Here is a 15,060-nt window from a genome sequence, read left to right as displayed (position 1 = left end):
ACACCAGCTAATATACACCACGCCAGCTAATACACACCACACCAGCTAAAATACACCACATCAGCTAATACACACCACACCGGCTAATACACACCACATCAGTGAATATACACCACACCAGCTAATATACACCACACCAGCTAGTACACACCACACCAGCTAATACACACCACACCAGCTAATACACACCAGCTAATACACACCAGCTAATACACACCAGCTAATATACACCACACCAGTTAATATACACCAGCTAACACACACCACACCAGCTAATAAACACCAGCTAATACACACCACACCAGCTAATACACACCAGCTAATACACACCACACCAGCTAATATACACCACACCAGCTAATACACACCAGCTAATACACACCACACCAGCTAATATACACCACAACAGCTAATACACACCACACCAGCTAATATAAACAAGACCAACTAATACACACCACACCAGCTAATATAACCACACCAGCTAATACACACCACACCGGCTAATACACACCACACCAGCTAATATACACCACACCAGCTAATATGCACCACACCAGCTAATATGCACCACACCAGCTAATATACACCACACCAGCTAATATACACCACACTAGCTAATACACATCAGCTAATACACACCAGCTAATATACACCACACCAGCTAATATACACCACACCGGCTAATACACACCAGACCGGCTAATACACACCACACCGGCTAATACACACCACACCAGCTAATATACACCACACCAGCTAATATACACCAGCTAATATAAACCACACCAGCTAATACACACCAGCTAATACACACCACACCAGCTAATATACACCACACCAGCTAATATACACCACACCAGGTAATACACACCAGCTAATACACACCAGCTAATATACACCACACCAGCTAATACACACCAGCTAATACACACCACACCAGCTAATACACCACACCAGCCAATATACACCACGCCAGCTAATACACACCACACCAGCTAAAATACACCACATCAGCTAATACACACCACACCGGCTAATACACACCACATCAGTGAATATACACCACACCAGCTAATATACACCACACCAGCTAGTACACACCACACCAGCTAATACACACCAGCTAATACACACCAGCTAATACACACCAGCTAATATACACCACACCAGTTAATATACACCAGCTAACACACACCACACCAGCTAATAAACACCAGCTAATACACACCACACCAGCTAATATAAACCAGCTAATACACACCACACCAGCTAATATACACCACACCAGCTAATACACACCAGCTAATACACACCACACCAGCTAATATACACCACAACAGCTAATACACACCACACCAGCTAATATAAACAAGACCAACTAATACACACCACACCAGCTAATATAACCACACCAGCTAATACACACCACACCGGCTAATACACACCACACCAGCTAATATACACCACACCAGGTAATATGCACCACACCAGCTAATATGCACCACACCAGCTAATATACACCACACCAGCTAATATACACCACACTAGCTAATACACATCAGCTAATACACACCAGCTAATATACACCACACCGGCTAATATACACCACACCAGCTAATATACACCAGCTATTATAAACCACACCAGCTAATACACACCAGCTAATATACACCACACCAGCTAATATACACCACACCAGCTAATATACACCACACCAGCTAATATAAACCAGACCAGCTAATACACACCACACCAGCTAATACAACCACACCAGCTAATACACACCACACCGGCTAATACACACCACACCAGCTAATACACACCACACCAGCTAATATACACCACACCGGCTAATACAACCACACCAGCTAATACACACCACACCGGCTAATACACAACACACCAGCTAATATACACCACACCAGCTAATACACACCAGCTAATACACACCATTCCAGCTAATATACACCACACCAGCTAATACACACCACACCAGCTAATACAAACCACACCAGCTAATATACACCACACCAGCTAATACACACCACACCAGCTAATACACACCGCACCAGCTAATATACACCACACCAGCTAATATACCCCACACCAGCTAATACACACCACACCAGCTAATATACACCACACCAGCTAATACACACCAGCTAATACACACCACACCAGCTAATATACACCACACCAGCTAATACACACCACACCAGCTAATACACACCACACCAACTAATATACACCACACCAGCTAATACACACCACACCAGCTAATACACACCTCACCAGCTAATATAACCACACCAGCTAATATAACCACACCAGCTAATACACACCAGCTAATACACATCGCACCAGCTAATACACACCGCACCAGCTAATAAACACCACACCAGCTAATACACACCACACCAGCTAATATACACCACACCAACTAATACACACCACACCAGCTAATACAACCACACCAGCTAATACACACCACACCGGCTAATACACACCACACCAGCTAATATACACCACACCAGCTAATACACACCACACCAGCTGATATACACCACACCGGCTAATACACACCACACCAGCTAATATACACCACACCAGCTAATATAACCACACCAGCTAATACACAACACACCGGCTAATACACACCACACCGGCTAATATACACCACACCAGCTAATACACACCAGCTAATACACACCACACCAGCTAATATACACCACACCAGCTAATACACACCACACCAGCTAATACACACCACACCAGCTAATACACACCACACCAACTAATATACACCACACCAGCTAATACACACCACACCAGCTAATACACACCACACCAGCTAATATAACCACACCAGCTAATATAACCATACCAGCTAATACACACCAGCTAATACACATCACACCGGCTAATACACACCACACCAGCTAATATACACCACACCAGCTAATACACACCACACCAGGTAATATACAACACACCAGGTAATATACAACACACCAGCTAATATACACCAGCTAATATACACCACACCAGCTAATATACACCACACCAGCTAATATACACCAGCTAATATACACCACACCAGCTAATACACACCACACCAGCTAATACACACCACACCAGCTAATACACACCACACCAGTTAATATAAAGTACACCAGCTAATATAAAGTACACCAGCTAATATACACCAGCTAATATACACCACACCAGCTAATACACACCACACCAGCTAATATACACCACACCAGCTAATACACACCACACCAGCTAATATACACCACTCCAGCTAATACACACCACACCAGGTAATATACACCACACTAGCTAATATACACCACACCAGCTAAAATACTGTACACCAGCTAATATACACCACACCAGCTAATATACACCACACCAGCTAATACACACCAGCTAATATACACCACACCGGCTAATATACACCACACCGGCTAATACACACCACACCGGCTAATACACACCACACCGGCTAATACACACCACACCGGCTAATATACACCACACCAGCTAATATACACCAGCTAATATAAACCACACCAGCTAATACACACCAGCTAATACACACCACACCAGCTAATATACACCACACCAGCTAATATACACCACACCAGCTAATACACACCAGCTAATACACACCAGCTAATATACACCACACCAGCTAATATACACCACACCAGCTAATACACACCAGCTAATACACACCACACCAGCTAATACACCACACCAGCTAATATACACCACGCCAGCTAATACACACCACACCAGCTAAAATACACCACATCAGCTAATACACACCACACCGGCTAATACACACCACATCAGCTAATATACACCACACCAGCTAATATACACCACACCAGCTAGTACACACCACACCAGCTAATACACACCACACCAGCTAATACACACCAGCTAATACACACCAGCTAATACACACCAGCTAATATACACCACACCAGCTAATATACACCAGCTAACACACACCACACCAGCTAATAAACACCAGCTAATACACACCACACCAGCTAATACACACCAGCTAATACACACCACACCAGCTAATATACACCACACCAGCTAATACACACCACACCAGCTAATACACACCAGCTAATATACACCACACCAGCTAATATACACCACACCAGCTAATACACACCACACCAGCTAATATACACCACGCCAGCTAACACACACCACACTAGCTAATACACACCACACCAGCTAATATACACCACACCAGCTAATATACACCACACCAGCTAATATACACCAGCTAATATAAACCACACCAGCTAATACACACCAGCTAATATACACCACACCAGCTAATATACACCACACCAGCTAATATACACCACACCAGCTAATATAAACCAGACCAGCTAATACATACCACACCAGCTAATATACACCACACCAGCTAATATACACCACACCAGCTAATACACACCACACCAGCTAATATACACCACACCAACTAATACACACCACACCAGCTAATACAACCACACCAGCTAATACACACCACACCGGCTAATACACACCACACCAGCTAATACACACCACACCAGCTAATATACACCACACCGGCTAATACACACCACACCAGCTAATATACACCACACCAGCGAATATAACCACACCATGCTAATACACACCACACCGGCTAATACACAACACACCAGCTAATATACACCACACCAGCTAATACACACCAGCTAATACACACCATTCCAGCTAATATACACCACACCAGCTAATACACACCACACCAGCTAATACACACCACACCAGCTAATATACACCACACCAGCTAATACACACCACACCAGCTAATATACACCACACCAGCTAATACACACCACACCAGCTAATACACACCACACCAGCTAATACACACCACACCAGCTAATATACACCACACCAGCTAATACACACCACACCAGGTAATACACACCACACCAGCTAATATACACCCGCACAAGAAATGAGACAGATACTAAAAGCGATTCTCACCTTCATAGTCTTGGCTCCCTCCACCAGACTGCCTCCTAGGAAGGTGTTGTACATGATTCTGCAGAACCCTCTGGAGACACTGAAGGTAAAGTGGAACAGGCCCATGATGACGGACCAATAGAAGGAGACCAGCGTCATCACCATGTCCTTCACTGTCATCTTTTTCATCCTCTTTATCTGCTTCTTCAGACTCTTCATGGACAGAACCTGTAGAGGAAAGAAGTCCTTGGTAGTCTTTAAATGGATGTACTGGCTGTATGCATATATATATATATATATATATATATATATACACTTTTGATATTGTCAAATGAAATACATTTACATTCATCAGGAACATGACGTTGTAGCGTAGAGCCATCAGGGCGGTCCGGACCGTGGTCACAGAGAAGAAGCCCATCTCAGGGCTCTCCTCTTCCGGTTTCTCTTTCTCGCTCTCCTCCTTCACGGCCGACCGTTCGCCGATGTCGGACATCTGGGCGGCCAGCTGCATCTCAAAAATGGTGTCCTCGCAGAAGTTAACGAACAGCTCCATCTTCTCTTTCTCCCCGCCCTCGTTGACTACGTCGAAGATGAACTGGCGTTTGGACTCTTTGACCTGAGGCTTCTCCCACTGCGTACGACTGGACTCACTGATCTCGAAGTAGACTCTCTCGATGCGCTTGGCACTGCCCATGATCTCGATACGGCCCAGGTACGGCTGGAAGTAATTCAGCACACTCTCAGCCAGCTCCAGGAAGGTCTGCAGGCGCGTGTCGTGGGGCATGTGTTCAGACAGGTTGGTCAGAAGGACAGCCACGTTGAAGCCAATGTCTTTGGCCGGCTCGTGGAAACGCTCCACAAACTCCTCGTAGTCCAATAGCTCATTCTCATCAGGCTCGGCACAGGAGAGCAGGAACTCCGTCTCAGACTGGGTATAGTGCTTGTGGCTCTCCATGGCTTTGTGGAAGTCTCTCTTGGAGATGACCCCTTTACCATCCGGGTCGTACTCCTTTATAAGAATAATAAAACATTTCACTGGATTTGAAAGACACTAATCAAGACACTCAACGTACATTAAAAGTACATTAAAATTACCTCTTGAGGATACCCTAGGATAGGGTATCAGCGCATTTTGAAAAAAATTTGTTCCCATTTTCAACGGCCTACTAATCAAACTCAGAAGCTAGGACATGCATATACTTATTATATATGGATAGAAAACACCCTAAAGTTTCTAAAACTGTTTGAATGGTGTCTGTGAGTATAACAGAACTCATATGGCAGTCAAAACCCCGAGACCGATTGAAACAGGAAGTGGAATTCTGAATTGTGGACTCGACTTCATCACTTTGCCTATTAATCACACCGTGAGCAATGGTTCACTGAGCACTTCCTATTGCTTCCACTAGATGTCCCCAGTCTTTTCACAGTGGTTTGAGCCTTATACAGTCGAAACTCAGTGAATGAGACGCATTGGAAATTGGTCACAGGGGATGGGCCATCACCATTATGACGTCGGCGGCCCAGTCTACCCCCACCTTTGGAAACGTTTTAAAACACTCTGCAATCGTCCCCGTTGAATCTTATTGCCTCTCTTGGTGTTACAGGCCCTGAAGATGAATGTTTTACAACGTTTGACATGTTTGAACGAACCTAGAGGAGGGAAAAAGTACATTTTCCGAAACTACTGTCCCGCGCACGTCGGAGCATTTGGAGACAGCCCTAGGACACGCTACCAACAGCAGGCTAATGGAACATGAATGATGGACTTTTTCGACCGAAAATACATCTGTTGTGGACCTGGGATTCCTGGAAGTGCTTTCTGATGAAGACAACTAAAGGTAGGCGATTATTGACAATATTATACAAGATCAGATGTGATTTGCGATTGTTCCAAGATGGCGCGGCGCTAGTTTTCCAGGCTCATTTTCTGAGTATCGCATCTCCTTTTATCGCAAAGTGTGATTACCCAGTAAAGTTAATTTAAAATCTGGTATGACAGGTGTTCTCAAGAGATATTCATCTATAAATGTTAGATTGACAATATAAATTTTAAAAAATGTTTTCGAATAGTAATAAATGGAATTATGCACTGTTTCCCGGGACGCATTTGAGGGGAAAATAGTTAGTCAACGTCAGACGCCGATGTAAAATGCTGTTTTTATATATAAATATGACCTTTATTGAACAAAAGAATGCATGCTGTGTGTAACATGATGTCCTAGGTGTGTCATCTGATGAAGTTTGTAAAAGGTTAGTGCTGCATTTAGCTGTCTTCTGGGTTTATGTGACATTATATGCTAGCTTGAAAAATGGGTGTCTGATTATTTCTGGCTTGGTACTCTGCTGACATTATCTAATGTTTTGCTTTCGCTGTAAAGCCTTTTTGAAATCGGACAACGTGGTTAGATTAAGGAGATGTTTATCTTTCAAAGAGTGTATGTTTGAAAAATTTGAATTTTGACATTTATTTGGTTTCAAATTTGCCGCTCTTGAAATGCACCTGCTGTTGATAGGGTGCACCACGGGTGGCACGCTAGCGTCCCACATAGCCCCAAGAGGTTAAAAGTACATTAAATGTACCTTAAAAGTACATTAAAAGTACCTTGAAGGCGTCGGACGACGTCAGGTCCTTGAGTTTAAGGAACATGTCGAAGAACTTGAGGATCATCTCCACGTTGTTGGAGGACTCTACTAACATGTCTACCATCTGCTTCCCGATGGTTCCGTTGACCACGTTGCCTTCCAGCATGGACAGCAGCATCACAACCATGTCTTTCTGCAGATCCATCAACTCTTTCAACAACTCTATCTGGCTCGAGTCCTGAAGGAAGGACAACAACATCCACTTACAAAACTGTTCAGAACATCAAGAAAACTACTACTACTACTACTACTGCCACTGCTACTACTACTAATGCTACTACCACTACTACTACTACTAATGCTACTACCACTACTACTACTACTAATGCTACTACTAATGCTACAACTAATACTAAAACTAATACTACTGCTACTACTACTACTACTACTACTACTAAAATGAATACTACCACTACTACTAATGCTGCTACTACTACTACTACTAATACTAATATTACTACTACTAATACTACTATTACTACTAATACTACTACTACTGCTCCTACTGCAGTGGTCGCCAACCGGTCGATCTTCAAGGCATTCCTAGTCAATCACCAAACATTTCTGTGGAAACGTTAACAATAAAGGCTTGCACTCTTTTTTTGTGTGTTGTGCCCGTTGGCGGTAGATGATGCTCTTGTTTCAGAAACCCTGTTGGCGGTAGATGCTCTTGTTTCAGAAACCCTGTTGGCGGTAGATGCTCTTGTTTCAGAAACCCTGTTGGCGGTAGATGCTCTTGTTTCAGAAACCCTGTTGGCAGTAGATGCTCTTGTTTCAGAAACCCTTTTGGCGGTAAATGCTCTTGTTTCAGAAACCCTGTTGGCGGTAAATGCTCTTGTTTCAGAAACCCTGTTGGCGGTAGATGCTCTTGTTTCAGAAACCCTGTTGGCAGTAGATGCTCTTGTTTCTACTGGTACTACTACTACTGGTACTACTACTACTGGTACTACTGGTACTACTAATACTGGTACTACTACTACTACTACAACTGGTACTACTACTACTACTACTGGTACTACTACTACTACTACTACTACAACTGGTACTACTACTACTACAACTGATACAACTACTACTGGTACTACTACAACTGGTACTACTACAACTGGTACTACTACTACTGGTACTACTACTACAACTGGTACTACTGGGACTACTACTACTGGTACTACTACTACAACTGGTACTACTACTACTGGTACTACTATTACCACTAATACTACTGGTACTACTACTACTGGTACTACTACTACTACTACTACTACTACTACTGGTACTACTACTACTGGTACTATTATTACCACTACTACTACTGGTACTACTACTACTGGTACTACTATTACCACTAATACTACTGGTACTACTACAACTAATACTACTACTACTGGTACTACTACTACTACTACCACAACTGGTACTACTACTACTGGTACTACTACTACAACTGGTACTACTGGTACTACTACTGCTACAACTGGTACTACTACTACTGGTACTACTACTACTACTGGTACTACTACTGCTACAACTGGTACTACTACTACTGCTGCTACTAATACTACTACTACTAACACCACTACCACTACCACCACTACTACTACTACTACTAATACTACTGCTACCACTACTACTACCACCACTACTACTACCACCACTACTACTACCACCACTACTACTACCACTACTACTGCTACAACTGGTACAACTACTACTGGTACTAATACTATTGGTACTACTACTACTGGTACTACTACCGCTACAACTGGTACTACTACTACTGATACTACTACTACTACAACTGGTACAACTACTACTGGTACTACTACTACTACTACAACTGGTACTACTACTACTGGTACTACTACTACTACTGGTACTACTACTGCTACAACTGGTACTACTACTACTGCTGCTACTAATACTACCACTACTAACACCACTACCACCACTACTACTACTGCTGCTACTAATACTACCACTACTACTACCACTACTACTGCTACTACAACAAGAACTACTACAACAACTACTATTACTGCTACTACTGCTACATAGTAATCCAATGAAAATGACCTGTGATAGCTTCATCTGCATGTGAGCGAAGACATGGAGGAAGCCAACGACAGCGTCCCACAGACGGCTGTGAGCTAAACTCTGCTGGTTCCCAGTACACGGTCCCTACAACACACAAAAAAACAAAAAAACACATCATGGTACATAAAGTCTGCCTGTGAAAACATTTACTTTACTATATCAAGGGAGAATAAGGATAGCCCTGGGATCAACAGTACCTGTATGTACTCTGTGAGTGTATTGAAGACCTGTTTCGCGACGTTAATTGCCTTGGAGAAATTCCTCTGCCCTTGTTCATCAATGACGTCCTTTCCGGAATAGTACCAGTAGAAATCACTGATTGATTCCTGTGTCGAGAATAGTCAAATAGGCAAGTGGTTAGTGTAACAGTGTAGGTTCCGTCCCTCTCCTCGCCCCAACCCGGGCTCGAACCAGGGACCCCCTGCACACATCAACAACTGACACCCACGAAGCTTCATACCCATCGCGCCACAAAAGCCGCGGCCCTTGCAGCTACTACTACTTAAGGTCTCAGAGCGAGTTACGTCACCGATTGAAACGCTATTAGCGCACACCACCGCTAACTAACTAGCCATTTCACATCGGTTACATTAGCAACAGTATGATTGTTCTATTTAGCAAGAGTTTAAGAGCCGTAACAATATAACCCGAAGAAGACTGTAAAGGTGAGCTCACCTGAACTCTAAGAAGGTAGTCCACGGTAGAGATGATGACGTTGACTGTAGTGTTGTTCCCTGTCTGTGTTCTCAGGTAATTCTGAAAGTCTTTCAACATCGAGGTGGAAAATTGGTAGAGTAACAACACACAGACAACGTAAGATTCAAAATACAACTGGGGGAAACAACTAGGAAACAGAGAGGAGATTGATTCTGGTTATTGACTAGTGGGGGGGGGAGGGGGGCAACAGTAGTCTGGTGAGCCAGACTGGAAGTCTCGCGTGACTTGGGCTAGACGACAGTACCGCTCACCTGAGTTGTGACCTTCACAGAGCAGCTGGAGGAAACGGAACAGGTCACAGGTAAACACGTCATCCTGCATCACCTTCTCTCCTGTACGGTGTGGGAAGACGGACGGACGGACAGACGGGAGAACAACAGAGAGCATAAATAACAGAGCTGGCTAGGTTTTGATCCACAATAACTACTGATCTGACTGAGGTGTGCAGTAAAACCCAGGTACACCTGGGACACAAGATACACCTAGGACACCTGGGACACATGATACACCTGGGACACAAGATACACCTAGGACACAATATACACCTGGGACACAAGATACACCTGCGACACATGATACACCTAGGACACAATATACACCTGGGACACAAGATACACCTGCGACACATGATACACCTGGGACACATGATACACCTGGGACACATGATACACCTGGGACACGTGATACACCTGGCACACGTGATACACCTGGGACACGTGATACACCTGGGACACAAGATACACCTGGGACACAAGATACACCTGGGACACATGATACACCTGGGACACATGATACACCTGCGACACAAGATACACCCGCGACACATGATACACCTGGGACACATGATACACCTGGGACACATGGTATACCTGGCACACATGATACACCTGGCACACATGATACACCTGGCACACATGATACACCTGTGACACATGATACACCTGGGACACATGATACACAAGATACACCTGGGACACATGAAACACCTGGGACACATGATACACCTGGCACACATGATACACCTGGCACACGGGATACACCTGGGACACCTGGGACACACGATACACCTGGGACTCATGATACACCTGGCACACATGATACACCTGGGACACATGATACACCTGGCACACATGATACACCTGTGACACATGATACACCTGTGACACATGATACACCTGTGACACATGATACACCTGGGACACATGATACACCTGGCACACATGATACACCTGGCACACATGATACACCTGGGACACATGTAACACCTGGGACACATGATACACCTGGCACACATGATACACCTGGGACACATGATACACTTGGGACACAAGACACACCTGGGACACATGATACAGCTGGGACACATGACACACCTGGGACACATGATACACCTGGCACACACATCACATGATTCACAGAGTCTGGAATGGGTGAGCAACATGGGAGTGATCTGAGATGAAACGGTACTAACTGAAGCAGCATTTTACACCGGAGTCTTTGAGCCACTAAAGTACGATTTATAAATAGAGGGGTAAATAGATTTGTTGACCTCTTAGGTCCTTGTAGAAGCAGTAGTATTCAGTCTAAGCTGGGAACCAACTAAGCACGACCAGCAGGGCTACAGTATACTAACTGTGTTTTAAAAAGGCTGCCTCTAAAGTAACGACGCTAATGAAAAGAAGCTGACAGGCTGGTAACACGGTGTGGGGTTGTGACGCGTCCACTGTTATGTTACCAACTCTGACAACATAAAGATATCTTGGTCTGAATTTCATGTAAGAGAGAGAAATAAAACAGGCTTGAAAGTGCTTCAGATGATACAGTGAAGTAAATACAGAGATAATCACTGGGATATAGATAGCTACTTTGATGTATTTCAGGGAGAGTATAAATGACCGATGTGAACGCACAGTTAAGGCTTGCTATTTTACACCGCCCGGCCTACGGGAGAAAAAACACCTATAGCAAATTGCTACTACTATTTCCAATGGTTTAGACAGCAACAATACAAGGTAACACTAGAATGTATATTTGGTAAGTGCACTTTCAGGCATATTTCACCATGATAGACCAGATATGAAGTCTCAATAAGTGGCTAATTAGTCAACAAAGGGCTACATGTCACCCCTCGCACATTGACTCTGTACCGGTACCCCCTGTATATAGCCTCCATATTGACTCGGTACCGGTACCCCCTGTATATAGCCTCCACATTGACTCTGTACCGTAACACCCTGTATATAGCCTCCACATTGACTCTGTACTGGTACCCCCTGCATATAGCCTCCATATTGACTCGGTACCGGTACCCCCTGTATATAGCCTCCACATTGATTCTGTACCGTAACACCCTGTATATAGCCTCCACATTGACTCTGTACTGGTACCCCCTGTATATAGCCTCCATATTGACTCGGTACCGGTACCCCCTGTATATAGCCTCCACATTGACTCTGTACCGTAACACCCTGTATATAGCCTCCACATTGACTCTGTACTGGTACCCCCTGTATATAGCCTCCACATGAACTCTGTACCGGTACCCCCTGTATATAGCCTCCACATTGACTCTGTAACAGTACCCCCTGTATATAGTCTTGCTATTGTTATTTTACTGCTGCTCTTAAATTATTTGTTACTTTTATTTCTTATTTTTCGAGGTATTTTTCTTAAAACTGCATTGTTGGTTAACGGCTTGTAAGTAAGCATTTCACTGTGAGGTCTACACCTTTTGTATTCAGCGTATGTGATAAATACAATTTTATTTGGTTTGATTTGAATATTAGTCAACAGAAGGCTGTATGTTCCCTGGGAATATTTCACATATGTTGTCATAACTTTTGTTATAAATCTCATAAAGGTTGATGAATAATGCTAATAGTAGGAAAGCATAATGTGCCAGTAGCCAGTCATTATTACCAACTGTTAGCCATTAGCATTTAGCTTCCTCTGGTATATCATACAAACTAATATGGACTTTTCAAAGAGATATTGAGTGTAAATCAACAACAATAACAGAAACATGAATGAAAATACAATATCAGTTCAAAAACACAACATAAATAATTGGGGGTTAAGTTCATAGAAAAATTGACAATTTTCACATAAAAAAAAACTAAAGTACGAACACAAATAACAACAAAGGATACAACAACATTGACTACATCACAGCTGGACCAATCACAGAACACAGAATCAACAGCTGGACCAATCACAGGCACACAGGGGTCAACAACTAGACCAATCAGAGGGGAGACACTTGGGTGATTGGGTAAAACCTTTCACTAGGCACAGATCAGACCACTGACGCCAATCAGCCACAAGGTCTTAATGGACAACAGACTACAGACAGGCGAGGACACCACAAGTTCTCCATATATATATATATATATATATATATATATATATATATATATATATATATACACGGATAACACACATCCAGCAACTGCCACGATGGGGGACCAGAACAGACCAGATCACCACTTCACTTCAAAACAGCTCACTGATCTTACATCTACAGTTACAGCCAGATACAAACCCCAAGAGGGACGAGAGGGGGAGAGAGAGAGAGAGAGAGAGAGAGAGGCTGGTTGTCTACAGTACAGCTCTACAACAGCATTACATGGCTTTAGGTTGGATAGAAAGAGAGATTAGAGAAGAGAGAGAGAGAAGAGGTGAGAGAGAGAGAGTCGAGGTGAGAGAGAGAGAGAGAAGGGGTGAGAGAGAGTCGAGGTGAGAGACAGAGAAGAGGTGTGTGAGAGAGAGAAGAGGTGTGAGAGAGAGAGAGAGAGAGAGAATGGGTGAGAGAGAGAGAGTCGAGGTGAGAGAGAGAAGAGGTGTGAGAGAGAGAGAGAGAGAAGAGGTGTGAGAGAGCAAGAGAAGAGGTGTGAGAGAGAGAGAAGAAGAGGTGAGAGAGAAGAGGTGTGAGAGAGAGAGCGAGAGAGAGAGAGAGAGAGAAGGGGTGAGAAAGAGAGTCGAGGTGAGAGAGAGAAGAGGTGTGAGAGAGAGAAGGTGTGAGAGAGAGAGAGAGAGAGAGAGCGAGAGAAGAGGTGTGAGAGAGAGGTGAGAGAGAGAGAAGAGGTAAGAGAGAGAAGAGGTGAGAGAGAGAAGAGGTGTGAGAGAGAGAAGGGGTGAGAGAGAGAGAGAGAGAGAGAGAGAGAGAGAGAGAGAAGAGGTGTGAGAGAGAGGAAAAAGAGAGAGAGAGAGAGTGAAGGGGTGAGAGAGAGAGAGAGAGAGAGAGAAGGGGTGAGAGAGAGAGAGAGAGAGAGAAGAGGTGTGAGAGAGGAGAGAGAGAGAGAAGAGGAGAGAGAGAGAGAGAGAGAGAAGAGGTGAGAGAGAGAGAAGAGGTGAGAGAGAGAGAAGAGGTGAGAGAGAGAGGTGAGAGAGAGAGAGAAAAGAGGTGAGAGAGAGAGAAGAGGTGTGTGAGAGAGAAGAGGTGAGAGAGAGGTGAGAGAGAGAGAGAGAGAGAAGAGGTGAGAGAGAGAGAAGAGGTGAGAGAGAGAGGTACACCAGACCTCAGAACAGACTGACAGCGTCATGCTATAGTAAGGCAGAACA

At 44.0% G+C, this 15,060-nt stretch overlaps 1 protein-coding gene across 1 annotated transcript in view; it reads right to left on the bottom strand.

Moving 5' to 3' along the window:
* Positions 1-15,060, bottom strand: part of LOC106613696 (ryanodine receptor 2) — a 1,296,826-nt gene that overhangs the window by 347,610 nt on the left and 934,156 nt on the right. Inside the window, 7 exon segments of the mRNA XM_082973418.1 lie at positions 5,062-5,268; positions 5,387-6,052; positions 7,649-7,867; positions 9,763-9,867; positions 9,981-10,109; positions 10,459-10,547; positions 10,752-10,832. Of these exon segments, the coding sequence (XP_082829544.1) occupies positions 5,062-5,268; positions 5,387-6,052; positions 7,649-7,867; positions 9,763-9,867; positions 9,981-10,109; positions 10,459-10,547; positions 10,752-10,832 (1,496 nt within the window).

Source organism: Salmo salar, chromosome 01 (genome assembly GCF_965601325.2).
Source record: "Salmo salar chromosome 01, fSalSal1, whole genome shotgun sequence".
In the NCBI taxonomy this organism is placed as follows: Eukaryota; Metazoa; Chordata; class Actinopteri; order Salmoniformes; family Salmonidae; genus Salmo; species Salmo salar.
The sequence above is the reverse complement of the archived record's forward strand: the minus strand, read 5'-3'. Positions and strand labels throughout refer to the sequence as shown.